General features: G+C 38.9%; 1 protein-coding gene across 50 annotated transcripts in view; it reads right to left on the bottom strand.

Moving 5' to 3' along the window:
* Nucleotides 1–540: 540 nt before the first annotated feature.
* The window catches only part of ANK2 (ankyrin 2), a 199,522-nt gene continuing 187,117 nt past the window's right edge, over nt 541–12,945 (bottom strand). For 49 of the 50 annotated variants that reach the window (XM_039338311.1, XM_039338279.1, XM_039338297.1 and 46 more), the window contains 5 exons: nt 12,542–12,625; nt 11,397–11,561; nt 10,844–11,026; nt 9,177–9,268; nt 541–2,807 (listed from right to left, as the gene is read on the bottom strand). In XM_039338311.1, the coding sequence (XP_039194245.1) occupies nt 2,624–2,807; nt 9,177–9,268; nt 10,844–11,026; nt 11,397–11,561; nt 12,542–12,625 (708 nt within the window). In that variant the 3' untranslated portion in view covers nt 541–2,623. The remainder of the gene's footprint in view (nt 2,808–9,176; nt 9,269–10,843; nt 11,027–11,396; nt 11,562–12,541; nt 12,626–12,945) is intronic. The other variant, XM_039338283.1, reaches the window with a different exon arrangement.

The following is a 12,945-nucleotide window of genomic DNA, read 5'->3' on the forward strand; positions in this document are numbered from 1 at the left end:
AGCATATTTTAGCTGTCCAGACAAAGTTAGCAGCTGCTATCAAGTTGTATTCCTTTAGAACTGACAAACAGTTACCTCTAATGCTTCAGCTAGTATGCAAAACTTTCAGCAAAAATCCAGAGTTCTGCTGAAAAACACAAATGTATGGGTGTCATTGTACAGCTATAACTTGCTTAACAACTGCTTTGTTTAGTGACCAAAATTACAACAATGCTGAAAAAGTAACTTTACAGCTAAATTGCAGTATTTTCCTAACCATATAATAGAAATGCAACTGGTGCATACACTTACAATCATCATCGGACTGTCCTGCTGTCATGTGATCACCATCTATGCACTTCACAACCAGATTTAAGATGGACAGAATGGAAGAAATTGATCCTAGGTCCTTTAAGATCTCTGAGACCTTGAAGGTCAAACATTAACACTGTGTAAAATTAATCATAACAGTGTAGACTGCCAGGTTTATAATTTTGCAATTAAAGTTTTCAAATAATTTCCCGATTCTAAGTTGCAAAAAAGAGAGCATACTCTCATGGCTACATTTAACACTTTTACATTTTTATTTAATTAAATCAGCCATTGTACACATTGCAGCTATGTATTGTTAGTGCTGTTGTTTGTTTTACATCTTTAATACATGCCCTCATAGATATATTCAGTTAAGTGTTATCACCATGGGAACAAGATGCCGATTTATCAACTTAAAATCACCTTCTCACAGTATTCAAGTTCTCTGATAACACAGCAAAAATTCAAAACTGAAAAAAGGAGAATAGCCATTATGCTGTTACACAGAACATCATCAAATAACACAACAGAAATGCATTTCTTGTAGAGCCCGTCTTGAAGGTTAAACAGTGATGTTCTTGACAATGAGAAATGAGCTATTGTGTGTCCTGCAATAAGGTCTCCTTTCATTTTGGCAGTCATTAAGTGCTGCTTTGCCAACAAAACAAATTTGTTATGGCACTGAGTAGGTTTTTGTTTTTAAACCAGGAAACCAAAACCTCCTTAAAGGTTTCTTTTCTCTTGGCATTGTTGCTTAATTAGGAGGTGCAATTTGTAACATTTATTTTCAATATTCTGAGCACTGAGTGGGGTTGTTTTGTTTAAAGAAACAAAGGCTAGCAGGGTTTTGAAAAATATTCAGCCCTAGAGGTCCTGACTCATAATTGCTGAATATGCTTTGTGTTTATCAAACAACTGACTCAAAATGTATATCATTTCATATAATATATGTATATATATTATATGTATATATATATATATATATATATATCTAATTACATATATATGTTAAAATGCTACAGAGCTTCAGATCACTATTAGAATTAGGTACAGATCACAAAATAATTCCAGGGTCATATATGCATTCTTGGAAAATCAAAGTGCAGACATTTACATGAATAATGCTTGAAAAGTGGTTAAGGACTATAAATAAAATAGCAAGAAAAAAAACTAAACAAATGCTTGGTGGATTCCTGTCTCCTTATAACTAAAACTCCAGAGAAAAACCTCAAACACGATGGTAATATCTGTTTGCTCAGTGCTAGGAAGGATGAGAAGCAATTGGCATGATTATAGAAAGGTCATGTTTTTATACTTCAATGCCACATGCATGTTCCATATTAAGAGACAATCTTGACAGAATGTGATAAATCAATTTTTACTGAAAAGTAAAGGTTTCTTTTCCTCCTTCAAAATGTCTATAGTGTAGTGGACAGCATAAACAACCACTTCTAAGACAGTGTGGTTTGTTAAAGGAGTGATCAAAACAGTATAGAAATCAGAATTATTGAATGCACCCATTTCATGTCCCTGATTTAAAAGATTTAAATACAGTATGCAAAAGTGCCACAGATACAGGTGCTAGCACATTATATCTAACTGGGTATATTTTTCTTCAGGAAATCTTGAAGTGGCTTTCCCAGGAAGCAAAGAAGCAGTAATGGCTGCAATCAACTGTCTTGTAAGGGAAACAGCTGAAATTTGAGGCTTTGTTCTGATTCTTTTTAGTCAAGTAATTTATTACACTGGAAGTGCTATGAACACAGGAGGATTGATTTGCTTCGATCTTTATAGAGCCATGTCCTAGCTGTAATGCATTATGTTAGCAATATTACATGAATTATTCTTCAACGAACCTTATAGTCCTGATGCTAAAAGTATTTGCAATAGGCAGTGCTTCTTTCTTTCCGTCTTGTGAATCCACATATTTTCTTTATTTACAGTTTAAAGTTAATAATCTTAAAAAAACACACATGTACACTGTCATTTCAAGAGGCCTGTGGAAGAAACTTATGTGTCTATGGATCTGATGCAAAAACAAAGAACAATAAAAATGCCAAGGTTGACAGACAATCAGGAAAGCACAAAGTCTATGACTTAGTAGATAAAACCATCCAGAATGAAGGATGTGATCTTTGGTCACAAATTAGTTTACAGATATTTAGAAACAAAGAAAATGAAATGGAAAACCTGCCCTATATGCTCAAAGTAGAAACAGCAGTGTTCCCTGATGATTATGTTAAATAATAATACCTATGATAAAAGAAAGTTGGATAAAGCTGGACAGTTAATGGATATGCGTGGTGGTCTATGGGTGAGATTTAGCAGCATCTCATTTGGCCTCTTTCTTCTGCTCATCTTTGCAGAAATGCCTTAATAATTGCTGAAGGTCATGCTGAAGGTCATCCTGGGGTAACGCTTCTGGTGTGTCCTCTAGCAGCTCCACATGAATCCGGTTTCCATACTGATCCTTAACCACAGTCCTCTTCTGTGTACTAGCTTTACTCATTGTTGTCCTATAAAAAGTCAAAGGGGCAATGAGTGAAGTTGTAGGATTTTTTAAAAAAAATGTTCTATTTTTCATTTAAAAATTTTAGCATGAATTTTGTGTTCCTCTAGGTGAACAGACCTAAAGAGCAAAGAAAGGTCCTAAATATTTATATATAAAGTACCAATAACATTTTTTTTTTAAAAAAGTAATTTCATTTCTTATGCTACACTTAGACAATACAAGCCTAGATTTACAATCAGATTTAAACTGGTAGATTTGTTAAAATGTCAGCAGCTTGTAACTTCTTGAGAAATTTCTTGTGGCATAAACTTGCACAGGCAGGGAGAAATGATTGCCTAAAGCAGACATGTCAAACACGTGAGCTGGATGTGACCCACAAAGGGGCCAGATTTGGCCCCCAGGGCTGTTCCAGAAATGGTAAGGGACCGGCCACCACTGTCCCAGCCCTGGCCCACCCCAACCCAGCTGGGCACCCCCCCCAGCGCACACACAGGAAATGGTGAGCGTTCTGGGGCTGGTGGTGCACAGCAGCAGCTGCAGCTCATTTGCCTCACCCCACTCTACCCCTCCCGGCCTCACTCCGTCACGCCTGGCCATGCCCCGCTTTGCTGGACCTCTCCTCGTCCGGCTCTGCTTTGCCGGGCCACACTTCACCACACCTGCCCCAATTTGCAGAGTCTCACCTCTCCTCACTCAGGCCATGGAGAGGAGGAGGAACCCGAGGTGTTACAAAAAATGGGAGCTTCCCCCTTTCTCCCCACTTACCTTTTTTTTAACCTCCTCCCACTCCATTCAGGTGCAGATGGAGGAAAAGAACAAGAAGGGGAAGAAAGCAGGGAGAGTTTTTGTGTGTGAGTGTGAGAGCGAAAGAGCAAGAGATTGAGCCAGCAGGGAAGCGAAAGTGTGGGGAATGGGGAGCGTTGCAAACAGAGTAAGCAAACTTACAAAAAGAGGATCTCTCTCTCTCTCTCTCTCTCTCTCACACACACACACACAGAGAGAGAAAGAGAGAGAGAGAGAGAAAGAGAGAGAGACCCTTCCTGCTTTCTCCTCCTTCTTCCCCTTTTTCTCCAGCCGCCAGAGGCTCACACATTGCTGGCTGCCGGCAGTTCCAGGCTGTGGCTCTGCATCCAGCATGTCACGTTCCCCTCTCCGGCCTTACCATGTGGCAGAGAGGGCGATTGAGAGCCGGCCAATGCTTGACTTGTGCCACCATGTGCTCCCAGCTCCCTGCCTTTCATCCCATAGGCCAGGCAGCCAGCGGGCTAGGCCCCTTCTTTCGGTAACCCTCCAGGGTGATCCTGCGGATCTAAAACTGACCACATTCTGGATGGCCGACATGACGTTTAGATCAGTGCCCCCCCATCAGTGCCTCCATGGCCTGCTTACCTGCCCGGCCTTGGAGCCTGTGAGGGCTTCTCTTTCCCCGCCCCTGTGGGGGAAAGCCATGGCCACTGGCAGCAAAGAGAAGCAAGATGACAAGACTAGATGTCAGGCAGTTTGCAGAAGGCCAACGGGAAGGTGAGGCCCTTTGGGGGGGTTGGGTTAGTCGTGTTGCGATTCTCAGAAAAGTGAGAGGCCCGAAAAAAATATATGGAATTAACTGCAAAGGATTTCTGGGGATATGTCTTGGAGCCATGTACTATGTCGGGAAGGTGGTGTGTAGGCAGGTGAGAGAGTAAACTCGCAAATTGGCTTTATGTTCTATTCTTGCTACCTCCCCTCCCTAAAATCCAGCCGATAGTATAACTCTTTGGATTGAATGGGAAGTTAAGAGGAATTGGTGTGAGTTCAAATTAAAAGGCTGAGTCAACTGCCCCCCCCCGATTATTTTGTCAGAGACGTGGAAAGTGTTTCTTGCTTCTACTTTCCCTCATCTGCTCTTTTATAATTTAATCTAGCCTTACCCAAACTAATGTCTTTTGGGTATCATACACCACAGTTCCCAACATCCTGTGGCTATGTTGGCTAGAAATGCAATGCCTTATTTTCTCTGCAGCATGTGCCTAGGAGGCAGTAGGTCTGTGGGATTTAGATGTATTTAAACATTTGTTTCTTCTGCCTAATTTATTAAGTCAATGTCTAATTCGAAATTAAATGTTTCAGAGAAATCCAGGGTGGTTTACAAGAAAACTCTCAAAGATAGCTATTGTAAAGCATCACCAGTACTGTTTAAAACAATATTAAAAGCATGTATTTTAAGAAAGAAAAATATTAGTAGTAATTTACTTAGTGCTGTTTGACCATAAAATGTGTAGTTCAACATATGCCTGGCTGAACAGTGTGTTTGGAATTGCCTCTAAACAGGTGAGGGATGCACTGTTCATATTTTCCTTGGGAGAAAGTTCTATAATTGGGGTGCTGTTTCTGAGAAGGCTCTGCTCATGGCCACTGCTCTATAAACCAAACCAGGGGGACCATCTGGTCTAAATGGATGGTAAACAAAGATGATTAGGGGCTGGAGACTAAAACATATGACAAATGTTTGTGGGAATTGGATATGACTAGTTTAGTGAAAAGGACTAGGGCTGGTGACATGATAGCAATGTTCCAATATTTGAAGGGCTGCCACAGAGAAGAAGGGGTCAACCTATTTTCTAAAGCATCAGGAGGCAATAATAGATGGAAATTAATCAAGAAGAAAATCAGCCTAGAACTAAGGACTTGTGAAAACAACTAACCAGTGAAAAGGCTTGCCTTCAGAACTTGTGGATGCTCCATTACTGGAGGCTTTTAAGAAGAGATTGGATATTCCATTGTCTGGAATGGAATATCCATTGAGCAGGGGGTTGGACCAGAAGACCTCAAAGGTCTCTTCCAACTCTGTTATTCTTTGAGAGAAGCGCTGTCAGCCTCTCCCCCTCCCCTTCCTGGGCACAGAGAGAGGGAGGGAGGGAGGGAAGGAAGGAGGGGAGGGAAACAGAAAGAAAGAAAGGGAAGGAAGGAGATGGGAATGAAAAGGAGGGAGGCAAGGTAGGAGGGGAGGGAGGGAGGAAGGAAGGAAAGACAAGATTTGAATGTATAAACAAAGCAATACTTTTATCCTTTTAGACTTTTTTCTTTGCTAGTCTTAGAATAGCTCTCTTTCTCTCTTTTAATTGACATGCATCAGGATATTTTAAAGCTGTGCAATTAAATTCATACAGGTTTTTAATGTTTTTATGATATACTGATTCCATGGAATCAGGTATTATTCTAACATACATATATAATAAAGCAAAGAAAGGAGATTGGAATGAGAGGGAGGGAGGTTCTGGAGGAAGTTCTGCCTTAGCACTTGGCCACCAGCAGCCCTGTTGCGCTTTCACCATCCCCTGGTGTTCTCCCATCCTATTGCTGAGGATGCTTTGGTTACAAAGCCAGCTCTCCTCACCTGGAGAGGGAGTGGGGACCCCTCTGACCCATGCACATTGCCCTCCTGCACCCACCATGAGCAACCTGGCCAAGGAGAGCAAGCACAGCAGCAGCCTCGAGGAGGTAAGTGCAGCTAGGAGCCCCCTTGGGGAAGTGTGGCTGGACTATGCAGGGCTGTAGGGTCCCGGTGCTGTGGGAGCTTAATGGCCAGGTTGGGCGCTTGACGTCCACAGCCCAGGGCTCTGGGCAGTCTCTGCCACTGTCCAGGGGGCCCCCTGCATGGCCTGAGAGGGACGATGAGGCTCTTCCAGTGGACCATGCCCCAGCACTCGCCCCAGTCCCACCCACCCCTCTGTCGGAGACTCTCAGATCCGGCCCATTCCTGCCCAGGCCTGCTAGTGACATTGAGCTGGCCATGTCCACCCAGTAGGCCACGGCCACCCCAGCCATGCCCACTCAGTAGGCTGCACCTACCCCAGCCGCAACCACCCGGCCCCCCGAGGGCAACCACAATGCTGATGCGGCCCTCAATGAAATTGAGTTTGACACCCCTGGCGTAAAGGAACTGTAGGTGTAGACTGTAGCCTGCTTCTGACTAAGATCAAAAGTTGAGTTAATGCATAGTCACAATGCTATTTAGAGTTAGAATTGGATTGTTTAAGCTGTCCTTTAGTATGGTTTGAACTTTTATGTAAACATTTTATCTATCAGAAACTTTCAGTTATAAACATGTCTTAAGTTCTTTTCCTTCCCGATACTGGGAAAATAATTTTGAGAGACATTATTGTTTTGTAACATCAGTGCCTACATTCATATGTTCTAATCCAGTAACACTGATCTTTGTATGATAGTCCTGCAACAAGGAATCATTAACAAGATAAATGACAGGAGAACCATATCCCTCACTACAAACCTGCTGGTTTTTATCATTCCTCCCATACTTTAACGAATCTCATTGATGGAATACAAGTCAATAAATAAATAAACTTGTCATTCGGTATTATACAATGAGACAAATGAAGGAACATAAGCTCTATTGTGTACATATTTTTACTACTACTTCTCTTCAAGTAAGAGGTTTCTGCAGTGATGGGAATATACAGAATTACATCACAGAAATAATTTATTCAGTAGAAAGGACAGCTTTTTCCTTTGAATTATATTCCTTGAAAACTTCAGTCCAGGCGACGGAGGTACCTCTGCTGATGTTTTAGTTCTTGGAGAGGGATATCAGATTCATAGTAAGCATCAAGAAACAAATGAACTAGGCTGTTTAACTATTTCATAACCCCCCCCCCAAATGTCATTCTATTGTTATTAAATTACTAAAACCTTTTTATTGTTCCTTCTATTTCTGATATTCAACTCATGAATGCTACTAGTTATATTGCTAAAATGCTGCCATCCACACACAAGAGGGAAGGTCCATGGCTTAGAAAATGTGTGTGCTATTATATGCACAGACACTCGCACATGTGTAAGCTTATCAACCTTTGTAGAAAGAGGAAATTAGAAGTAATACACTAGATTTCTAATCAACAGCATGCCACGCTGCAACAAAAAACCCTTATCTTGTTGCCCTCTTCTTCCTAAATCAGTAAAAGAAATAATAATAAATACTGTATCTTTCCCCAGAAATTTGGGCTGTATTCCCATCCCAACACATCTGCCTAGTACAAAATATGGGGAGGATATGATCTCATTGTTTATTTGGGGAGAATAGACATGTTCTAACTTCAAAGGTGGAAATGCAGCATCAGATTTTTCTTTGAGAACTGATTTTGATAATTCTGACATCAGAGAAGGAATGTGACAGTGAGAAACTGGAAATTTTGCCAATTATTGGACTGGCTTCACATGCTTTACAAAATATTGGCAGAAAAGTAAACAAACAGTTCAATCAAGGAAGGAATAGAAAGAATAATAGGTTTCTTCCCTCATTTTGACTGTGTTTGTTTCTGGTAGAGTTTTAAAATTGATAGCGTATAATTTTTAATAGTTTAATTATATAACGCTCCCAGCGTCATTTGGGAGCTGAGGAGCCATAAATTAACCAAATAAAACATAATAACAGGATTGTCCTATCCAAGAGTTTGGTGTAGAAAGAAGTACATTTGTCTGTGTCTGAAGCACTTGAACTGTTCTCAAAGATCTAAGAGGGAATTTAAATATTGAAGAAAACGGGTATATATTACATGCATAAAAGATAATTAAGATCATCTTCAAATATTATAGTCCTCTTCATGTTGCCAGAGCAAATGTATTTTGTTTCAACAAAATTTAGATTGATAGATCTCCGTTACAAAAAATGAAATTATTTGCAGCCACTCCCTAGTGCTAGCATCACTACCTCAGCTCTACCTCAGACCATCGGGCATTAAATTCTCATAGGGGGACAAACCTGTAACCTGTAAACTTCATGTTAGGAATCTATGTTGCGTGCTCCTTCTCCCCACACCCATCCATGGAAAAAATATCTTCCATGAATGCGGTGCCTGGTGCCAAAAAGGTTGGGGGACCATTGCAATATGGGGTATATTCTGCCTACATAGTTGTGGATATGAATATAGCATAGAAATGGCAATGAAATTATAGTTAATCCCAGGTAATTAGCTTCAGTGACATGGACATTTGACTGTGGGCTTTAGTTTAGCTCCTCTCCTCTAAAACCTGGGTCTTATGGTATATAGACCTAAACCCAAAACATTTCAATTAATTAATTGTCCAGATCTTTTCCTGTCCTCATGACACTCTGATTTCCTCAAGGCATATTTAAAATATGTCATGCAAAGTTTTTCTACAATGCTAGCATTTAGAACTTAGAATTATAATTTAGCTATTTCCCAAATAACTGTTTGTTCCATCAATTGATTCTCCCCTCTTCCACCAAGTGTGTTAGTTTCCAAGTAAAGCTTAAGACACGGAGACTGTAAGTTGACATTATTTTAGTCAAGTACTATTACAGTTAGTCTGTTAAATCTTTGGTCATTGCACAGGCTAATGTCATGCCAACTCAAACCTTTTAATAAGCGACCCATCCTCTTTCATGACCTCTTTCTCTACTAATGGGGGGACTTCAATTTTCACTTTGTTACCTATGTAATTCAGGGCCTAAAGTAAAACAGGAAGCATAACTGTAGCATAAAAGACCCAAATAACAACTTAATTATATTAACCTGCTAAAATATCAGAACAACCAATGAGACAAATAATAGTTAAACATATAAGAAAAAAGTATTAATGGCATAATTTGCAAATTCTATACTCACTAAGAATTTAGAAATGTGTGACAAAACAATAGAATCTACTTTTACTGAGAATTCTTATGCTGAACTCCTGACGGAGACAAATGACCTCTTGTGAAGAACAAGGTCCTTTCTTCTTGAAAGAACCCAGAGAGAGTAGAAAGAGGCCCAGTCTTATTAACAGATGGGATTTTGTTCATTATTGTTCATCACAATAAAAGTGATTTGATCCAGGATTATCCTTGGAATCACATATAGATTACAAATAGGAAAGCCATACATATTTCTTATATCTTGAGTAGCCTGCTCTTTAGATTTATAAATAAAATAACCCCACTTGCAAATTGAGTTATATTGTTAAGTGTACATTCATACTGGAGTTTTCTTTCCTAAAGTCCTCAACTATAATGCTTTCCACTGTGGTCTTGCATACTATGTTTAAATGTATCCAATCTAAAAATGGAGCTTCTTATTCAAACTGGAAATATAGTTAAAAAGAGGATGTGCTGACATCACTCCCATTTGAACAGAAATTATCTATATTCTATTTATTCAACCAATGCTGAGTCATATTTTTAATCAAGTAGAATTTTACAATCCTGCCTCAAATGCATCTGGAAAAAAAATCATATTTATTAATCTATGATAAGCTTCCAAGATCTACTGTGCAATTAGTTCCAAATTGAGGGAATTTCATTCTCCTTTTGTCTGGAAAAATGTGGCAATTGTGAAAGGTTCCAACTACATTCACTGTATAACAATGAATTTCTCTATACAAATTGACCCCAGTTGACCTTGTCAAGAGTGGGGTGACATGGCCTGTCTTACTGAAGCACTTTTAATTGTTTCAATTGCTTTTTCTAGCAGATTCACTAGATAGAAAATAGTCCTATTCCTGTGCCTCTTCCTGTATCACTTCCTTTTAATGTAAAACTGGAAGTAAACTATTGAACTAACAAGAAGCAGCAAAAAGGCTCCTGTGCATGCATAAAATATATGCAACCTCAATTTAGAAGTTCCTTCAAGGTGCTGCATATCCTGGAAGACACCATCCAAGTGACAGTGAGTGAAGGATATGACAGTTTTGCTTCATAGTCTAGAGGTGGGATGGCAGCACTCCTTTTCAAAGCAGCTTCAAATGAATGCTTTCCTTAAAGCATTATCAAAGCAGAGCAAAGCACCTTTTTACAGCTTTGTGTAAGACCTAAAATTAAGACACAGAGTAATCTCTCACTGAGTTCCATTAGATATTCTCAGATGTTTTTGAGAATGAAAAATCATTCTTCGTGAGAAATATTGAGTTTCTCTAAACATACTGAAAAAATAAGAATTCCACATTTGCTTCACTACAGTTAGCTATTTCTAATTTTTCTATATGTGTTTCTGCCCTTAGTACTATTGCAGTTCTAACAGTGTTGCCAAAACCATACAATTATCTCACCTCTTCGAAGTCATCTTTGGCTGATGGAAGATTCACTGCTAAACTAGAATCTCCATGATGTTTTTCCATTCTCTCCCCATGCACTAAAGTAGTTTTTATAACTTTGCTGACCTTGCGGCCTTCTACTGGTTCAGCCTGGAATTCTGAGGCACTTGGTAATACACTTGGCTCAGAAAAGGTCACCTGTGAAAGAGATTTCATGAATAATGAAATATTATGGAGATAATCATGGTTATTGGCTGATTAGATAATGCCCAAAATATTATTTTGCTACTTTCCTGTGGAAAGTTTTGCGATAATGTTACTGATTCATTCATTTCTTGAAAAATGATGTAATTGGGGGCTACTAGATGTGTTAAAAAATTGCTCTACAATTCTTAATTGAATAAATGATCTTCCAAGGGTGTTTAAACAAGACATGTGAACTGAACCTTATGAAACAAAATTTACAAGATGTAATGAGCAGAGTAATTTATAATGGGTAATGCTAGTGCTAATTTCAAAAATTTACTTCTCAACAAATAAACCTTGGCAGAAAACAAAATAATCTAACCTCTGATTGTTCACTTTCACTCTTCAACACCACCCGCTTTATGACTTTGGAGTAACTGTCTCCCTCTTCCACTGTGACAGGATCTTGGGGCTCTCCCTGCATCACCACTTCTTCTTTTTCTGTGCCATCTGGTAAAACGAATCGCCTGATGATTTTCCTAGTGACCTGGCAGGGCGGCATGTTCATCAAGAGTTATGTTAGCATGCAGTTGAATTTTAAATCATGGCAGCCATATTTGTTCTTTAAAATATCTAGCATTCTCTCTCAGGTGCAAACACCAGTAAGCCTTAACTTACTATTTCATTAGCAGGTAACGTGAGTTAATAGTTAGACCTTCGAAATGCTATTTCAAAGCAATTTTAATATATCCATTACATGATATATATATTAAATACATTACAGTTTATTTTACATGCTCCTACTCTGAAAAGTTTGCAAATAAAATGCACAAACTATTTTATCAAAATGAAGAAAAAACCTCATAACAAATTTTGCAAAATATAGTTTCAACTATTCTGCTCCAGTTCTCTTCTAAAATGAATAAGGACTTTCTATTTTTGTGCAACAGTTATATAGGATAAAGTGTTTTCCTTTATCCCATGTGAAATAGTGTGAAATGCATAGAGCTTAAATTCTCATTTTCCACAAGAGATTTCTTGTTACATATACAGGTAGTCCTCAACAAACAACCAGAATTGAGCCCAAAATTTCTGTTGCTAAGTGAGACATTTGTTAAGTGAGTTTTGCCCCATTTTACGACTTTTCTTACCACAGATGTTAAGTGAATCACTGCAGTTGTTAAGTTAGTAACACAGTTGTTAAGTGAAACTGACTTCCCCATTGGTTTTGTTTGTTAAAAAGTTGCAAAAGGTAATCACATGACCCCAGGAGACTACAACCACCATAAGTACATGCTAGTTGCCAAACTTTTGAATTTTGATAATGTGATCACAGGGGTGCTGCAATGGTTGTGTGATAAACGGTCATAAGTCACTTCTTTCAGTGATGTAACTTTAAAAGGTCACCCAACAGTTGTAAGTTGAGGACTACCTGTATTAAAGTATCCTAGAGTGGCACACACCTCAATTTAATCTGAAAAACCTTGAAATGGGTTATTATATTCTAATAAATCATCAGCTGAATACCTTCTTCACCACAATATGGCCATGTTCATCCACATACTGTTCCTCCGTTACAGCTTCCGGTGGTATTTCAGGCACATCATCAGCCTATTGAACAAAGAACAGAGTTCAGAAAAAATAACTAGCTATTTTAAATAAACTGCATAACAGAAGTTAGTTTGGCTCAAACAACAACAACAACATAAATTAAGCAAGGATCACTGAAGCAAATTGCTCCACTGCTATTAAACATTCTGCAAATAAGTCCTTTTTAAAAGCATGCAAACTTGGAACAAGAAAGAATTTGGCTAGTAAGTGGTGCTGAAGCAGCAAATTAAACTGTCCTCTCAGAGAGATAGTCTCTTTCAAAATGCAAATTAAATATCCACCATTTGGATTTACATTCCTTTAGCTTCCAAATGAAATTA

Source organism: Crotalus tigris, unplaced genomic scaffold (genome assembly GCF_016545835.1).
Source record: "Crotalus tigris isolate CLP2741 ecotype Arizona unplaced genomic scaffold, ASM1654583v1 scf7180000017695.2238764, whole genome shotgun sequence".
Classification (NCBI taxonomy): domain Eukaryota; kingdom Metazoa; phylum Chordata; class Lepidosauria; order Squamata; family Viperidae; genus Crotalus; species Crotalus tigris.